The 15,045-nt window shown below is 43.6% G+C and overlaps 2 protein-coding genes across 4 annotated transcripts in view; one reads left to right on the forward strand and one right to left on the reverse strand.

Moving 5' to 3' along the window:
* The first annotated feature begins 801 nt into the window (after positions 1 to 801).
* LOC147443976 (polyphenol oxidase I, chloroplastic-like) lies at positions 802 to 3,631 on the forward strand. Its single transcript, XM_086526761.1, has 2 exons — positions 802 to 2,008; positions 2,112 to 3,631. The coding sequence occupies exons 1-2, from the start codon at positions 1,167 to 1,169 to the stop codon at positions 3,025 to 3,027; spliced, it is 1,758 nt and encodes a 585-aa protein (XP_086382887.1). The 5' UTR covers positions 802 to 1,166; the 3' UTR covers positions 3,028 to 3,631.
* Positions 3,632 to 10,540: 6,909 nt separating this feature from the next.
* Positions 10,541 to 15,045, reverse strand: part of LOC147443977 (uncharacterized) — a 111,767-nt gene continuing 107,262 nt past the window's right edge. Inside the window, exons 2-9 of one of the 3 annotated variants that reach the window (XR_015190007.1) lie at positions 13,338 to 13,399; positions 12,497 to 13,210; positions 12,282 to 12,377; positions 12,028 to 12,141; positions 11,463 to 11,802; positions 11,129 to 11,166; positions 10,796 to 11,030; positions 10,541 to 10,720 (exon numbers count right to left, since the gene is read on the reverse strand). Coding sequence is in view for 2 of the 3 variants with exons in the window: in XM_086526762.1 (XP_086382888.1) it covers positions 10,926 to 11,030; positions 11,129 to 11,166; positions 11,463 to 11,802; positions 12,028 to 12,141; positions 12,282 to 12,377; positions 12,497 to 13,210; positions 13,338 to 13,399 (1,469 nt within the window). In the remaining variant the exon portion in view is untranslated. Of the gene's footprint in view, positions 11,031 to 11,128; positions 11,167 to 11,462; positions 11,803 to 12,027; positions 12,142 to 12,281; positions 12,378 to 12,496; positions 13,211 to 13,337; positions 13,400 to 15,045 lie in introns of all 3 variants that reach the window. The other 2 variants (XM_086526763.1, XM_086526762.1) reach the window with 2 other exon arrangements.

The raw sequence follows: 15,045 nt of genomic DNA on the forward strand, positions 1-15,045 counted from the left end.
CTCTTCCCCTATACGGTTCAAATGCTCTTGAATCCTCAAGATTACCATTAGGAAAAAGCTCTTTTTCCATTCCACGAGAGAAAGAGCGAGCTTTGAGGAGATCTTTGAGAGAAAGGGTTTGCTTCGAGTTCCCTCCTTCCTTGATGGAAATCTCCACAGAGAGAGAGAGAGAGAGAGAGAGAGAGAGAGCTGAGAGATCTTCCCCTTGCTAAACCATCTCCTCTTCCGCTTCTTCCGAGCCCTTCAAAGCTTCCTTTCCCCTTCTTTGCAAACTTTCAACTCCCCCTTCTTTTGCATGCTAGAAGTGTCCTATGCATGCCATTTTACCTCCCCTTCTCCCCCTATTTGGTTAAGAAAGGAAGCCTCTTGTTTTAAGCCCCCTTCCCCCCTTTTCCTCTCGCAACAATCATGGCGTCGTGACTGATGTGGCATGCAAAAAAGGTTGATGATGTGGAGGACGGTCTTCTCGAGAAGCACCGAAACCGGTGGTAATAGAGCCAACCTGTGGCACCATAGGATGTTGAACAAAGTTCGTTTAAGCTGCCAAGACAACCAAACAATATCGTGCCGGTCTGTGCAAGCCAGTCGATCTCCTCACAAATGCGCATGCACGAAAGACGATCTTCCGTTTGAGAAAGTGAGAGAGGAGGGGGCTAGCTACGATGTGGAACTTGCATTGAGGGTTGCAAAACGATGTAGAAAAGCTTGGGAGAAGGAGGAGAAGCTCAAGTACAAGGTTAAGGGATGCCATCGGGTTGGCCATGACAAATTGGCAATATTGTGTTGACAAATCTACAATGGAGTTGAGACGCAATCGAGTTTCCAGATCATCAAAAAAGAAACGGAGTGGAAAAAGTCAATACATTGACTCGGCTCTCTCTCTCCAATGCTCTCTCTCTCTCTCTCTCTCTCTCTCTCTCACGGTGGCTCGGTCCACGTGCTCGCCAATTAGCAGCTGGCTTCCCTCTATAAAGCCGCCTGCGCATGTCAACCAGTCATCCATCGACAACCAGCCTCTCTCTTGCAATAATCTACTTCGTGTCCATTAGCTCAATCCTGTAATTACGCTCGCTTGCCTCTCTCTTGCCCATTAGCTCAAACCTGTGATTTAGTTAGTTTCTGAGTTAAACACAGTACTGTAGTTGGAGGTGATTGCTAGTACGGGCATGAGCTGTAGAACTCATGGCTTGTCATCACTGATAGCTGCGTTGCACTGCGCCCCTCGACGACGCGTCCACGGCCAGCTACTTAATATAATTATAGACGTAGCACTGCTGCTGATCATCCTCGCTGCGGCCAGCTGCGACGTGAATGCTGCTCCGATCCGGGTGCCTGACCTGTCCCGCTGCGACCTTGCGGTGGATGAGTCGGTTGGGACCGCCCCGCCGCTCACCCTCCGATTCAATTGCTGCCTCCCGCTACCGTCGGCGTCGCGCATTTTGGACTTCTCCTTCGACAAGTACCCGCCCATCCGCCAGCATGTGCGGCGGCCTGCCCATACGGCCAAGGAGGACTTCATCGCCAAATACAACAAGGCATACCAGCTCATGAGGGCCCTACCCGACAGCGACCCGCGGAGCCTCAAGGTGCAGGCGGACATCCACTGCGCCTTCTGCAACGGCGCCTACATGCAAGCCGGAGCAGACGGGAATGTGCCCCTGCAGGTGCACTTTTCTTGGTTGTTCCTGCCATGGCATCGCTGGTTCCTCTACTTCCACGAGCGCATCCTGGGCAGCCTCCTGGGAGACCCGGGCTTTTCCCTCCTTTACTGGAACTGGGACGACCAGGTCAACGGCGGAAACATGATGCCCGAGATGTTTGCACGCAACGGCACCGCCCTCTACGATGCCAAGCGCAACCCTGACCACTTGCCGCCCGCCATCGTCCGCCTCAGCCCCGCCAACAACAGCACTGACACGTCAGTAGTGGTAAATGAGAACCTCAATGCCATGTACCAGTCTGTCGTCACCGCCTCCACGGCCGAGCTCTTTGCGGGAGGCGCCTACAGGTACTGCATCTATATATATAATAGTATGTATATTTCTATACAGAGCATTAACAATTCTACAAACATCACGATCCCTGATGTCGATGATCTTGTGGATGTGCAGGACCGGCAGCGATCTGACCAACTCCTCCGTTATTAACGCGACCCTCGGGGGAAGCGTGGAGAACGGAGTGCACAATGGCATTCACTACTGGACGGGCAATCCCGCGGAGCAGCTCTTGCAGGACATGGGCACCTTCAGCACGGCTTCGCGCGACCCCATCTTCTACGCCCACCACAGCAACGTGGACCGCCTCTGGGATGTGTGGAGGTTCAAACTACCTGGAGGCCCGCGGAAGGACCACTCCGATCCCGACTTCCTGGACACGGAGTTCCTCTTCTACGACGAGAACGCCAACCTTGTGAAGGTCAAGGTAAGCGATGCGCTCGACAATGCCAAGCTCGGGGTGAGCTACAAGACCGTGCGGGCCGATGACCTGTGGATCACCTACTCGCCCAAGGCTGTCACCAGCAAAAGCGCCGTCTTCTCAGCCCTCGCAAGCGGGGTGCCAACCATTGGAGCCACGCCGAGCAACGGGACCATCGACCTTAACCTCGCATCCATGCGTCTCGCCGCCATCGTGCAGCGCCCCATCGGTGAGACTAGGCCCAGCAAGGCGGAGGAGGTGCTGGTCATACAAGGCCTCGAGCTCACGTCGAGAGACAGCTTCATCTCCTTGGTGGTATTTGTCAATCTCCCCGATGCAGGCCCCTCCACACCCACCAACAGCGCGGAGTACGTGGGCACCTTCAACATCGTGCCCTCCGCCAGCCAGCGCAGGCACCTTATCACCAACGTCAAGTTCGAGATCGGCGACAACCTCAAACGCATCGGCCTCCAGAAGGACGACCGCGTCGTCATCACGCTCGTGCTCAAGTTCAAGCCGCATGAAACTGACAGCAACCTCGCCGACGCGGCTCACAATCTGGCCATTCAGCAACGCATCTCTTTCAAAGGACTCCAGATCACGTACGAATGATGATCCAAGCCACTTGTGAGCTCATGCTCTCGAGTCTCGGGGCCTAGTAGGCTGCTTAAAACCTTCAAGTTGCTTCATGTAAACATCCTTCTGAGTGTGCTAACCAAGAGGTTTTGTTGGATCAACAATGTGCAATATGGTAGGAGTAGCTAAAGCAGTCTTAAGCTTATCAAAGCTACTCTGTTGCTTTGCTTGCCAAGTGAATTGACAATCCTAACCCTTCAACTAGTCATTAATAGGTATAGCTATCCTTACATAATTTAGTATGATTTTGTGTTGATAGTCAGCCATGCCCCAAAAACAAATTAAGCTCTTCTAGATTTTTGGGAGAAGGCCATTGCAAAATAATTTTGACTTTGTTAGGATCCATCTTAAGGCCCTCCAACAAAGATAATATGACTAGGATACTCTATACATGGAAACAAGAGATCTACTCGTATCGATCAATCGAATTTGTTAAAATGGTGATTGATTGATAGGTTATACAGTTTTAAACACTTAGTTGTTGAATTTTCCCTCTACCTCTGTTTTCATAAAAATACATTTACTCTTCTTGCCATATAAAATATCCTTCCTAAGCATATCAAAAACCTATTGGAGATAATCTAAATGTTCTTTCTTAGATCGGAGGATGTAAAAAAGTATATTGTCTTCCAAAAAGAAAACTACAAATTAACCCAAGTAAAATTGTAGGAGCAACCCAAAGGGAAGCACAAGAAAATTGAAATGTCTAAACCATGTTTGAAAAGATCTTTTAGGAATATCCCTAGCATTAATTCATAATTGATGATATACCAATTATAACTCGATCTTTGTAAAGTATATAGCCTCATAGAGTTCATCGATTCTTAGCATAGGGTACTTATTCTTTGTGGTAACCTTGTTGAGACCTTGATAGTCTATGCACATATGTATAGAACCATCCTTCTTCCTTGCCAAAAGCACCGGGGATACCCATGGAGAAGAACTCCCTCTAGTGAAACCTTTATTGAGATACACTGCTAGTGGGTGTTCCAATTTTTTAGCTTCACTTTGACTTAGCCTATATGTAGGTTTGCTTACACGTTTAGTGTTTGGCTACACATCAATACTATGTTCTATCTCCCTCCCTAGAGGTTAACCCAAAGGTAAATAGGCTGAAAAACATCTCTATAGTGGTGCAAAACTCGATTAAGTTCCTCACATTGAGAAACAAAATCAAACTATTTATCTTCACATACAAAGAGAGTAAACAAGCAGTAACACAAAATATTCTTTAATTCATTTGCTCTATAGAGTAATACAACTCATCTATACATATAATAATAGGAGAAGAAGGGCCATCCCATTCTCCAAACAGTAAAACATGACTACAATAAACCTCAAATTCTAAAAAGTTACGCTAATAACTATGCTTCAAAATAGATCCTAAGCTATATAACCATTCACGCCCAAGAACCACATCAGCCCTTCACATGTTCATAACCTAAAAATTGATGCTCATAAGATAGCCTTGGACCTCTAGAGGCACACCCTTAACCACAGTGTCCCATTTATTTGCTCCTTGCCCTTGTATAAGGAACATCATATAATTGTGTGTGCTCTTTGTCTATGGAAGCTTCAAGAACTTCACCAAAGTATAGTTTAACAAGTTATGGGTTGCCCCATCATCAATGTGTACATGCACCTTATGTCCATCAATAATCCATTAATATAGCCATGCAAATAGGCTAACTCATGTGGCCCCACTGGTTGCTTTACAATGAAGCTGTAAGCACTCGTGTTTGTGCGGAATGAGAGACTTCTATGTACACTTTGCAAATGGGTTTAGTTGCAGTAACTAGATAGTGTATAACACTTTGTCCTTACTTTTGCTTGCTACTTTGTCGTTTCCCTTTGTCCAGCTCATCACACGTGGTCAATGGTGGACAATTGTGCTTGGTGTGATTATCTAAAAGGAACTTGAAATATAAATAATCTTTCTTGGCCATGAAAAATATGTTGCAGAAACAGAGGACCGCAGGGGCCCTTGGATCTTTTTGTAGCGTTCGAATCATGAAGACGCCTTGTGTTTATGGTGATGATTATTGTGAGACATAGTGCGAGAATCTCCTACAAATTATTGAGCTTGTAGCCCATTTGCATTCACATGATAAATAAGCTTTAGAAATGGCATCCTCCAAATTTTTAGGATGCAAGTGACTAATCTCAACTTTTGCTTTTGGGTGTAAACCTCATAGGAAAGCGTGTACCTTTTGATATTCGTTGAGGTTATCAAGATCAAGGATCACTTCTCGATAGCCAATAATGTAATTGGTGAGGGATGATGTATGCATGAAACATTCATCCCAAGCTATCCAATTTAAATCGCCTTCGTTGTTGGGAAGAAACTCCTTTTGGAACATTTGAAAACGTTGCCAACTTGTAAGTTTGTTGCCTAGAAAGAAAGCTTGAAGACTTCCTTCTCTATGAAGGATTTGAAACGGCCAATGTATAGAGGCAAAGATAAAGAGCACAACAAAGATGTGATAAACACATTTTGACATAAATGGATCAACATCCATTAGTTACAAGCAACCCAAGATGTCTTTTGATCTTTAGAAGTGCGCTTAGTACTTGGACAAGGCATACAAGTGGTGGATGTCCCTCAAACTCTGTAGGAAGAGACTCTAACGGTGGTGATCCACCATCAACGACCTTATTTTGTGCATTATTTCCTTCCGACCTCTCCCTGACCATATGCATGATAAAGTGACAAGATCCATTAGCATAGTCAAATGTGTGTTAATGGTTGTCAAATTTTGTTCCATTTGATATGTGAGATTAAGTAGGGCATTACATTTGTGCATATTGACGAAGCCGTGGTCGTCGTGTAACTCATCCTATTCCGTAGCCCATGCAACTTCCATGGTTTCCTCTATACTTGCAAGAGTTACGGATTCAAAGTTCAAACAATCATTTGTTGGACGAATGACATCATTCCGAAATATTCTACAAAATCCACAATTTCAAAAAAATTGAAATGTAGAAGTAAAGCTTGTTACCCCTCTATTGCTTGAGCATTAAAGATTTATTATACGGCTTTGTCTTTAACAAATCTTGCAATCGCTTGCTGAGTTGTAAAGAAAAATAAGATTGTACAAGAAATTTTATCTAAATTTTCAAAAACCTCTTTATAGAGGAGCGAGGTCTCCCTTAGCTTTGATCCTCCTCTCAAAGATTAATTGAGCACTTGAACATTGTGCTAGCTTGCCTCCCTCTGCACCGGAAAACGACCTAAAGGGATTGTCCAAAAGCCAAAAGCCTTTTCAATTTAATCCCTAACACTAATTTGGTACTTGGACACTGAAATGTCTTGTGGACATTATAATGTCCTAAAACTTGGAAAAACTCATAGGTCATTCCTATGCTCCAAACAATGTCAAATGTATTTTTTTGGAAAAACTATTGGAGAAAACTTAAACATGCAAGAAAAAGCCATTTTTAATCTATAGAAATGTTTTTACAATTTGAATGGACACATCAATATCCCCAGTTTTTTGCTTGTTTTTGTCCTACCCACCCATATTGAATGATTTTTTTTCTTCTACACACCAGAGGGACCACAAGGGGAGGTGCTTATCCCTTCCAAGTACGTAGCAACCAGCTAGGAACCTCCTCTTCGGATGACCCACCCCAAGAGAAGAATGCACTCGAGTGTCCAAGGGAAAGAGCCCTAGCAACGTGAACATTAGGTGAGCATAAGGTGTCCCTTTAGAGTGTGACCCAACGGAGGTATTGAACCCACAACCCGTAGGTTGAGAGACCAAGCCTTACCATTATACCAACTCTTTGGGGACATATTGAATAATTTTTTTCCTATGTCAAATGAATTTTGTTTGTCACAATACTTTATGTGCCACTCTCTATACTTACAACAAACACCACATACTCATTTAATTAAGAGCCAAGAGTTTTTTTTAAATATGATTGATGCACCACATACTAGAATCCACACATACTTTTGTAGACATGGTATTAAGGAGCCATTTTTATAGTTAAATAGTGATTCTCAAAACAAATTTGCACTGTTTTTCTTATGTAGTAGTTTCATGCGGCAAGTCACACACTGTGTAAGTTGGTAGAAACTCATTATGATTTTGCCTTGGTATTTTCTACAAAAGGATCCAAAAAGGACTATGTAATATCCAATTGTGGTAGCAAACTAGTGCTAAGGGACTTTAGGTGCGAATCCTCCAAGCTATAGCATTAGCAGAGAGCGTAGGTAGTGTGGGCTGAGGAAGAAACACTTGCCATAAGCACCACGACGCATCATAGACCTCGCTTACGAAGGAAAATCCCTCCCCACCATGTTGCATAAATGTTAGGAGGCGTAGAAGTCCCATTTCGCATGCAGGCCTCTGCTTTGAGCACCCTAGTGGCGGTTTACGCCCGCAGCGCGCCCTGCTTGAAACCCTTGCATACATGACTTGAGGACGAGCGTGCATGCATGCCATGCAACCCATGCAAGACTTCTCCATGTCTCCCCCCTTCTCCCACTCCCCTTGAGCTCTGATAGCACTAAAAGGGTAGGGGATTGAGCCTTCTTTCTCCACCCAACCATATCCCTTTTATGGACATCTTAGCTTACCTTTAGTAGTGAACCCCTGAATTGCTCTAGCCTAGGGCCGTGCGCACCTAGTCCTACCCTTGTCTTGACACCAATGCTTAATCAATCAAGGTGATTAGTGGCATATGCGATGTGCACATAATTACACTTGATGATCAACCAAGAGATTAGTGATCCTAATTACCAAGTAACCCATTGGATTATCAATGCACAACCCTCATAGGTTTTGATACTGATTGATGGAGTATAGAGCTATGCAAGAGGATTAGGTAAAGACCTATTCATAATGAGTATGACCATAGAGAAATTACACAATAGAGAAATAAAGATGGAAAGATTGATTCTTGAAGTAGGAGAAGACTCTTACAAAAGAGCTCAATTTGTGGCTTAGGGCTTGGCATTTGGTATAGGTGATATCTAGTATCGTTCAAGACTCAATCTAGTGGCCAACAGCATGTGCAAGAGCCCTCTAGGCATGTGGGTCGACCCATCATAGTGGGAGATGCTTTTGGAGGTATGTGCAAAGTGCATGACCTCAAGTGTGAGTTTCGTTTCCTCCAATGAGAGAAACTTCTCTTCAAAATAATTTATTTGGTGAAATGAATACAATTGATGTAATGAGCTAGCACAGAACACACAAGTCAAGAGACATTAACATAAGCTGATTTCAAAAAATGGTGATTATATTACTAATAATGAAAGTACATCAAGTGTAGGAGGCTAAAATGACCTAGGCTTATAAATGAGAGAACAAACTCAATTTCCAAACCCAAAAAGCTGAAGCAAGGCTCTAAGAAGGCATTTACACTTCTATTACTACCCCCTTTTTAGCATGTATACATTGTTCTTTATATATGCTTCCAAAGGTCAGTGACTAGTTGGGGGGGGGGGGGGGGGGGGGGGGCTCAAAATTCTGCACAACATGGCCTTTTGCAGAGTGTAACTTTTGAAACAAGAACCACCTAATTATGCAATTTGGTAAGCTAATAGACCATATCATGAGGTATGTTGAAACCTTCTGCAAATTTGGCATAGATTGTGAGAAAATACCTTTACAAAACTATCTCCTAGGCAGGTTGTTGATTTATGGGCTTTTCTCCATAATCATTGGATTCCTAAATCCCCACCCATAGATTGAGGTATGAGTGATCTATTTACACCTGAAGAAGGTAATATAAAGGAAAAAACATGTAAGATGACTTACATAATGATTTTCTTCCATACCATGATGTGTGTGCACCTTAGACCAGACTAATGTCATATGCTTGAATTCCTACATCTTTAACTATACGCAATGGATTCACTAGTTCCTTTTCTTGAACATGTGATCTATCAAACACTAGCAGAGGGGTTACCGGCGGAGTGGACGATGCACACCATTGTGCTGATCCATAAAGCAGGAGATATACTGGATCCGAGCAACTAAAGGATGATCATGGTTGGCTATGTCTCGGCAAAACTTCAAGTAGTAGTGCTAGAGCAGGGGTTTAATTTCTTTGCAGAGCGTGAGGGGTTACATCCATCAACATATGCAAGCTTCAAAAGAGCTTTCTCTACAATTAATCCTATACTCACTTTGAGATGTTCAATTGATCAACCCAGGTTGAGGGAGAAAAGGCTAGGGAGAGACTTTTCCAATGCTTGCATTCACTTGGGATCCCATCGAACATGACATGGGGTATCTATGCTTTGTATTAGCAAGTATGTAGGAGAGTCCGATGCTCAAGAGGTATTGTCAAAGACCGTTGCTAGCACCTTTGGGGTAAAGCATAAATGGCCACTCTCCCACACCTTTTGAACACTATATAGATACGGTAGTCAGACCACAAGTCTTTATTCCATATTTTGCTGTATGCTAATGATAATATATTGGTTCATGAGCCTGCAATAGGTTTACAACAACATTTGCATGCATTTGAGGATTTTGTACACAAAGAAGCCTTCCAATGAACCTTGGGAAGATCAGCATGATCTCACTCCTCAAGACAAGGCACAAGCCATGCTGCATTTACTCTTGCAAGAGGTTAGGTGGATGTGATCACTTCATATGTATATCTTGGGGTCACCTTCTTTGCTACCGCTACTTGATTCACTATGGGGCATGCAGCTAGGGCCAGACTGACAAGAGGGATATGCTCCTTTGGCAATGCTAGAAAGACAGCTTGAGATGGAATCAATCAAAGCAGCTCAGGTCCCTAGAGGCAAGATCATTTGCAAAGCTTGCGAGGCGGCGGCAGATGGTGAGGAGTGGGGGAAGGTGGAGAACCAGGAGCATTATGTATACGGCTGCCAGGCCTACACAACCATCAAGGACAACTACCTCACCCTGTTCAGAGAGCAACGCTCCCTATGTCAAACTTTTTGAGTCAACAGATCAGCCCATGCTGAGGAGTGCACAAAATATTATGTTGGGCATTCAGCAGCACAGAGAGTTCTCCTTTACAAGCCCAGACAGCACCAAGCAACGGGCATGAAACACAAACCATTGCATTCTTTTACAGATCCACTCCACCTTCGACCCCCAACACAATAAGGAGTCATTGTGTATTCCAGAATGAGTCCTAGAATAAGCTTATCAGGTAGCTATAGTCTTTCACTTTAAATTCAACTTCTCCCTTTTTGGGATGACAAGGGATACACCACATGAACACTGATTTTTATTCATAGGAAGAGTTCGGCTCTCTCTCACTCATGTTCCAAAACCATAAATAATTTATGCAGCATTTGTGATAGATTCTTGTGGAAATAAATTGCAACTGCTCGTCCCAAGCAACAGCTATGAGTTGCTCGAGACTAATACCATACATATTTCCATTACGTATGTTATAGAAGAAAAATTATACTTTATACCTCTCCAGTATATCCGATACAGAAGAAAAAAGTGGGGAAGCATGATTAATCAGAGGAGAGAATTTAAGCAACCTACCGATTCGATGTTGTGCTTTCAATTATTGAATTTCTCCAACCCAACATATTATTGACATCTTGAATCGGATATAAACAATAGCCAAGCCAAAGATATACAAGCAGCCATTACCTTGGAGGGACTGCTGTACCACCACATCCTAAGCTGAGAATAGATACGATACGTCACAGTAATAGTACCTATATCATACAACTGAACAATGAAAACAATACCAAATTTTAATATCATCACAAACTATAAAACATCACCAGGACCTGATGAGATCAAGCATGATGTGACTGGGAAACTACATGCCTCCCCATCCTCTTAATTATCCCCAAATAGTCAAGCTCAATCTGAATAGTCCCATCCTTCAGCAATGGAATTAAGGTCTCCTGGATCTTCTCAAGAAACAGGTTGCATTCCCTTTCCATTGCAAACATCACAATCAAGCACACCCTTCCCTTCGCAGTACGGACATTTGGCACCTTCCTCAGCCCACTCTAAAAACTGTCAACAAGAGGGGCACTTTGTCAGCCCCTTCATAGCTAACACATGCCATTAATAGCTAATTACATGCCAACACCTCAAAGATGGAGAAACTTTACCTGTTCCTCGACATTCAACTCTCCCGTGCCTTCACATTCTGATCACAAAATGGGTGTTATTACAAGGTTTTTTGGATGAGTATGAACTTCTACAATCCAAACACCTATTGATGCGCACAGCATAAGAACCAACACAAATTGAGCACACCTTGTTCCCATGTCTACCCTTATGAATCAACTGATTCCATGGCCATGCACACAAGCAACCACAACCACAATGCACATAGCACAAGAACCCAAGCAATGAGCAGACCTTGCCCCCGAGTCTACCAAATATGTTGAGCATGCTCATGAACATGTATGCAAGCACAAAGCCAAGAAATAGATGGCCAACCTGTGCACATCATGGTGCCTGGACCTTTGCAAGAAAAGCATTTCTTACTCGACGCTGTTGCCGTGGCAGTAGCCACAATAGGGCCATTCTTGCTGAATAGACGGTCTGGCTCTTCCCATCTATTTTCACCCAAGAGATACACACGCGGTCGTGAAGTTTCAACAACAGAACTTGATGGCTTTTTTAAGCTTGAAGAAGCAGCCTTTGCAGTTGCGCTTTTGGTACCAGGGCTGCCTGTAGTTTTTGGTTTCACATCTGTTGTTTTCCCCTTCGTGTCAGGAGTTTTTACTCCAGGAGAGGAAGTCGGAGCAGCCACCTTAGCCGAAGGTGCTGCTTTTCCCTGCATTCTATGATTTTTTACTTAGTTGATTCACAAGATCCATTACAACTCGATGTTCCACAGCAAAAAGACAAGCAAACAACAGGTACAAAGTCCAATTGCAATCAAGCCAAATATATAAAGCCATATTAATTGAAGAACTTCCTGCACTCGGCTAATTTGAGAAGAAAAACCTATGCACACCCTACCTTAAATACTCAAACAACGCGATTGAGATATTCAAACCTGAGAAGATGAACTAGGTGACTCTTTTGTTATTGGGATTGCAGTCTCCTCACTGAGAAGCTTCTTCAATAGCTCTGCTGTCATAATGCCATCTTCTAATGCTCCCAATGCTGCCTGAGCAAATAATTTTAAGAAACTTTAAACCCATTTTTGCAATTGTCATGGCACCGCTCAGCAAAGGTCAAGCATTACATATTAAATGTCGAACCACCTCTCACTTCATTGAAATCCACAATCTCAGCTCACAAGCTTACTTGCCACGATCTGACAGCTCTCTCCGTCCCACTTGAAAAGGTCGAGTACTCCATATCATCATCTCCAGAATAGAACCCTAGCTTTGCAAGAGCTTCCTAGGATCAATAACAGCAATATTATTTTTAATCTTCCGTTAATCAATAACAGCCTAATTTTCCAAAATGGTTAGGTGGGGTTGAAAAACAGCAGGGGTTGGCAATCAAAGGGGGCTTACTTGCAAAACCTTTACGTCATCACCCTCTGCACCCCTCTTAATAGTCCTGCTTCTGTCACGGCTGGGGGAGGGTGCAGCTGGTGCAGCTTCTATCCCCAATATAGAAGGCTGACTCACTGCTGTAACCATCTCAATGGTTTTGACTGGTATCTCCAAAGGCATACTGCCTAAAGCTGTTCTAATATCTGTGGATGAGGATGAAGAGCTAGAAATCTGACCTTGAAATGATGACGCTTGACACTCCATATTCAAGGATTGCAGGAGCCTCGTTAAGCCCATGATAAGTTCTGACATAGTTCCATCTTTTGATTTTTCCTCCATTACTTGACTGTCCAACTGGGCAATCTCCAATTTCAGGGCCTTGATTTGCTCTCTATATAGAGCAGTTTGCTCCAGCAGATCCTTGCGCTCAGCGGCCCACCTGGCCTCCTCACGAAGCCATCTTTCCTCTTCTCTAACCCATCTTTTCTCTTCTCTCAACCAGCGTGCTTCTTCCCTTTCCCAATCAGATCCTTGGCTGTTCTGCATTCTGCATACTAAAGAACTTGATGTCTTGTGTGATGCATGCTCTGCTCCATTAAAGAAATATTTGGAGCCTGGAAAATTCCTGCAAACCCTAAAATCTTCACCCCTGCTAAAAGAATGCCGCTTGTGATGGAAGTGCCTCACAGCAAAGGATCCATTCCTTGCTAGTAATGCAGATGATCTCACTTCCTATGTTAAAAAGGAAACAGACCATTGGTGACAAAGCATTAATTAATTGAAATAGAAGAAGTAAAAGGCTTACAAAGCTATATGACTGCTATTTCCAACCAAATTTCTAGACAATGTTACTCATTACCTGTACAACACACAGTGCCGTGCTAGCTTCACCGTTTCTGTAAACATATCTGTCAAAATCACCTGATGTACAACCAGTCATACATTAAAACTATTTGCCAACGTTTTGCCTGAACTACAAAATAGAAAGTAAAAATATGAGGGATGAGAAAACCTAATTTTTAACAACTAATCTCATTGCTTCAATTTCCCAACAAGTAATGTGAACTTACTATGGAAATGATGCATTGGAATGCAATCAAATCACAAGACACTTTTTTGTCACTACAGGGCTTTTTTCACCGTGCATGATAATTAGGCCCAGCTAACTTCACTCTTTCACACGACGTAGTACAACTACAATGTTGTGCCGTCCTAGGCTGATCTTTCTCCAAGCGGCATACGCATTCCCACAACTCTAATTCCAATATATGTTTTAACGCAAGTTACAGCTTCCCAAAGTAGTGTCCAATACTCATGAACTCCTCTTTCAGATGGAGACAAAAAAAATTGGCAGTCAATTTTTACCTCAGAGTCATTCGAAATCCCTTCCCCCCCTGGGAAGCACTCCATTCATAAGTTAGACCTCTCTGTAAGATTTCAGCAAGATTCTGTTTTGGGGAGCCTACACCCCTAAGTCTTGTGAAATATCGCATAAATTGGTTCTGAAGTTGTGCTTTCTCTACATGGGCACAGCACACTTCGAGAGTACTTAATGGCCATGGCTGACAATAGTGATGTATTGAACCTTAAGAATAAGATGCCCCTTTCCCCCCAGCACACATGGATACTCACAGTGAATCCAGTGAAGAGGAAACTGTTCCCCCGACTACTCTGCTTAGCGAAGATAAAGTCAACCCCAACCTTAGCGAGAGATCAGCAGAAACCAACGGATGGAGTACCTATCTAAAGAACCACCATGCTTTTGGGATACTTGTGTACTCGCTTCCTCCTTCAAGAAAAATACATTTAACCAGCAAGTTCAGCGGTTTTGTTGTGGCTTACAAGGAGATCCGGCGTTACTGTTTACAAGAAAGGTGGACTCCATTTAGCGACTCATGGGTCACACGAAGCAACGATTTGGAATGCACGCCAGTACATTGACACCCAATGGACAGGCCAATGTCCATTGAACTGGGACCAAACCAACAGAATGGTAACAAGAAGGGGAAGCATGTCACAAAGTGATGACGTGCCCAATTGGAAAGAAATGGCTGAGAGGACAAGAGAAACTGAACCCAGAAGAACCAAGAAAGTGTGGCTGAGGGGCCTACACAGAAGGCGTTAGGGTTTTAATAAAAACTTAACCCTACCAACTTATGGAGCATCGGCCAAGGGGCCTAAAACCCAAAAATATCAAAAGCTTGAACTGTAGCCCGATTTTAAAAAAACGCGCTGACAGTGATGACGTGGCATGCTGTACGAATTTCCGCGTTTTGGGCTGGCAGATTTTAGCAGAGTTTGCGAGGGATTTTGGGAGCAAGTGCTTTTGGGTATGAATGCTTTTGGACCTAATGCTTTTGAGGCTCTGCTTCTGGCCGTCCCTTGTAAATTTATAAGTGCCCACACGGAGAGAGTTGGACCCTTGGAGTTGTACTTTGCGAAGAGTAATAGTAAAGAAATACCCAAAGGGGCGCCAGTCTTGTCACATGCGCACTTCACTTGCGCTACGTGGACATGCTTCTGCTACAGTCTAGCATGAGTCATAGCTTAGGACTAGCCCTGGCACC

The sequence above is a fragment of the Adiantum capillus-veneris genome, chromosome 13 (assembly GCF_014529385.1).
Source record: "Adiantum capillus-veneris isolate H3 chromosome 13, ASM1452938v2, whole genome shotgun sequence".
Lineage (NCBI taxonomy): Eukaryota > Viridiplantae > Streptophyta > Polypodiopsida > Polypodiales > Pteridaceae > Adiantum > Adiantum capillus-veneris.

What these genes read in the sequence shown, in the direction of transcription:
- LOC147443976 (XM_086526761.1), top strand. Translation starts at nt 1,167, where the DNA reads ATGAGCTGTAGAACTCATGGCTTGTCATCACTGATAGCTGCGTTGCAC. An exon ending in TTTGCGGGAGGCGCCTACAG is followed by an intron (nt 2,009 to 2,111) that starts GTACTGCATCTA and finishes GTGGATGTGCAG; the next exon opens with GACCGGCAGCGATCTGACCA.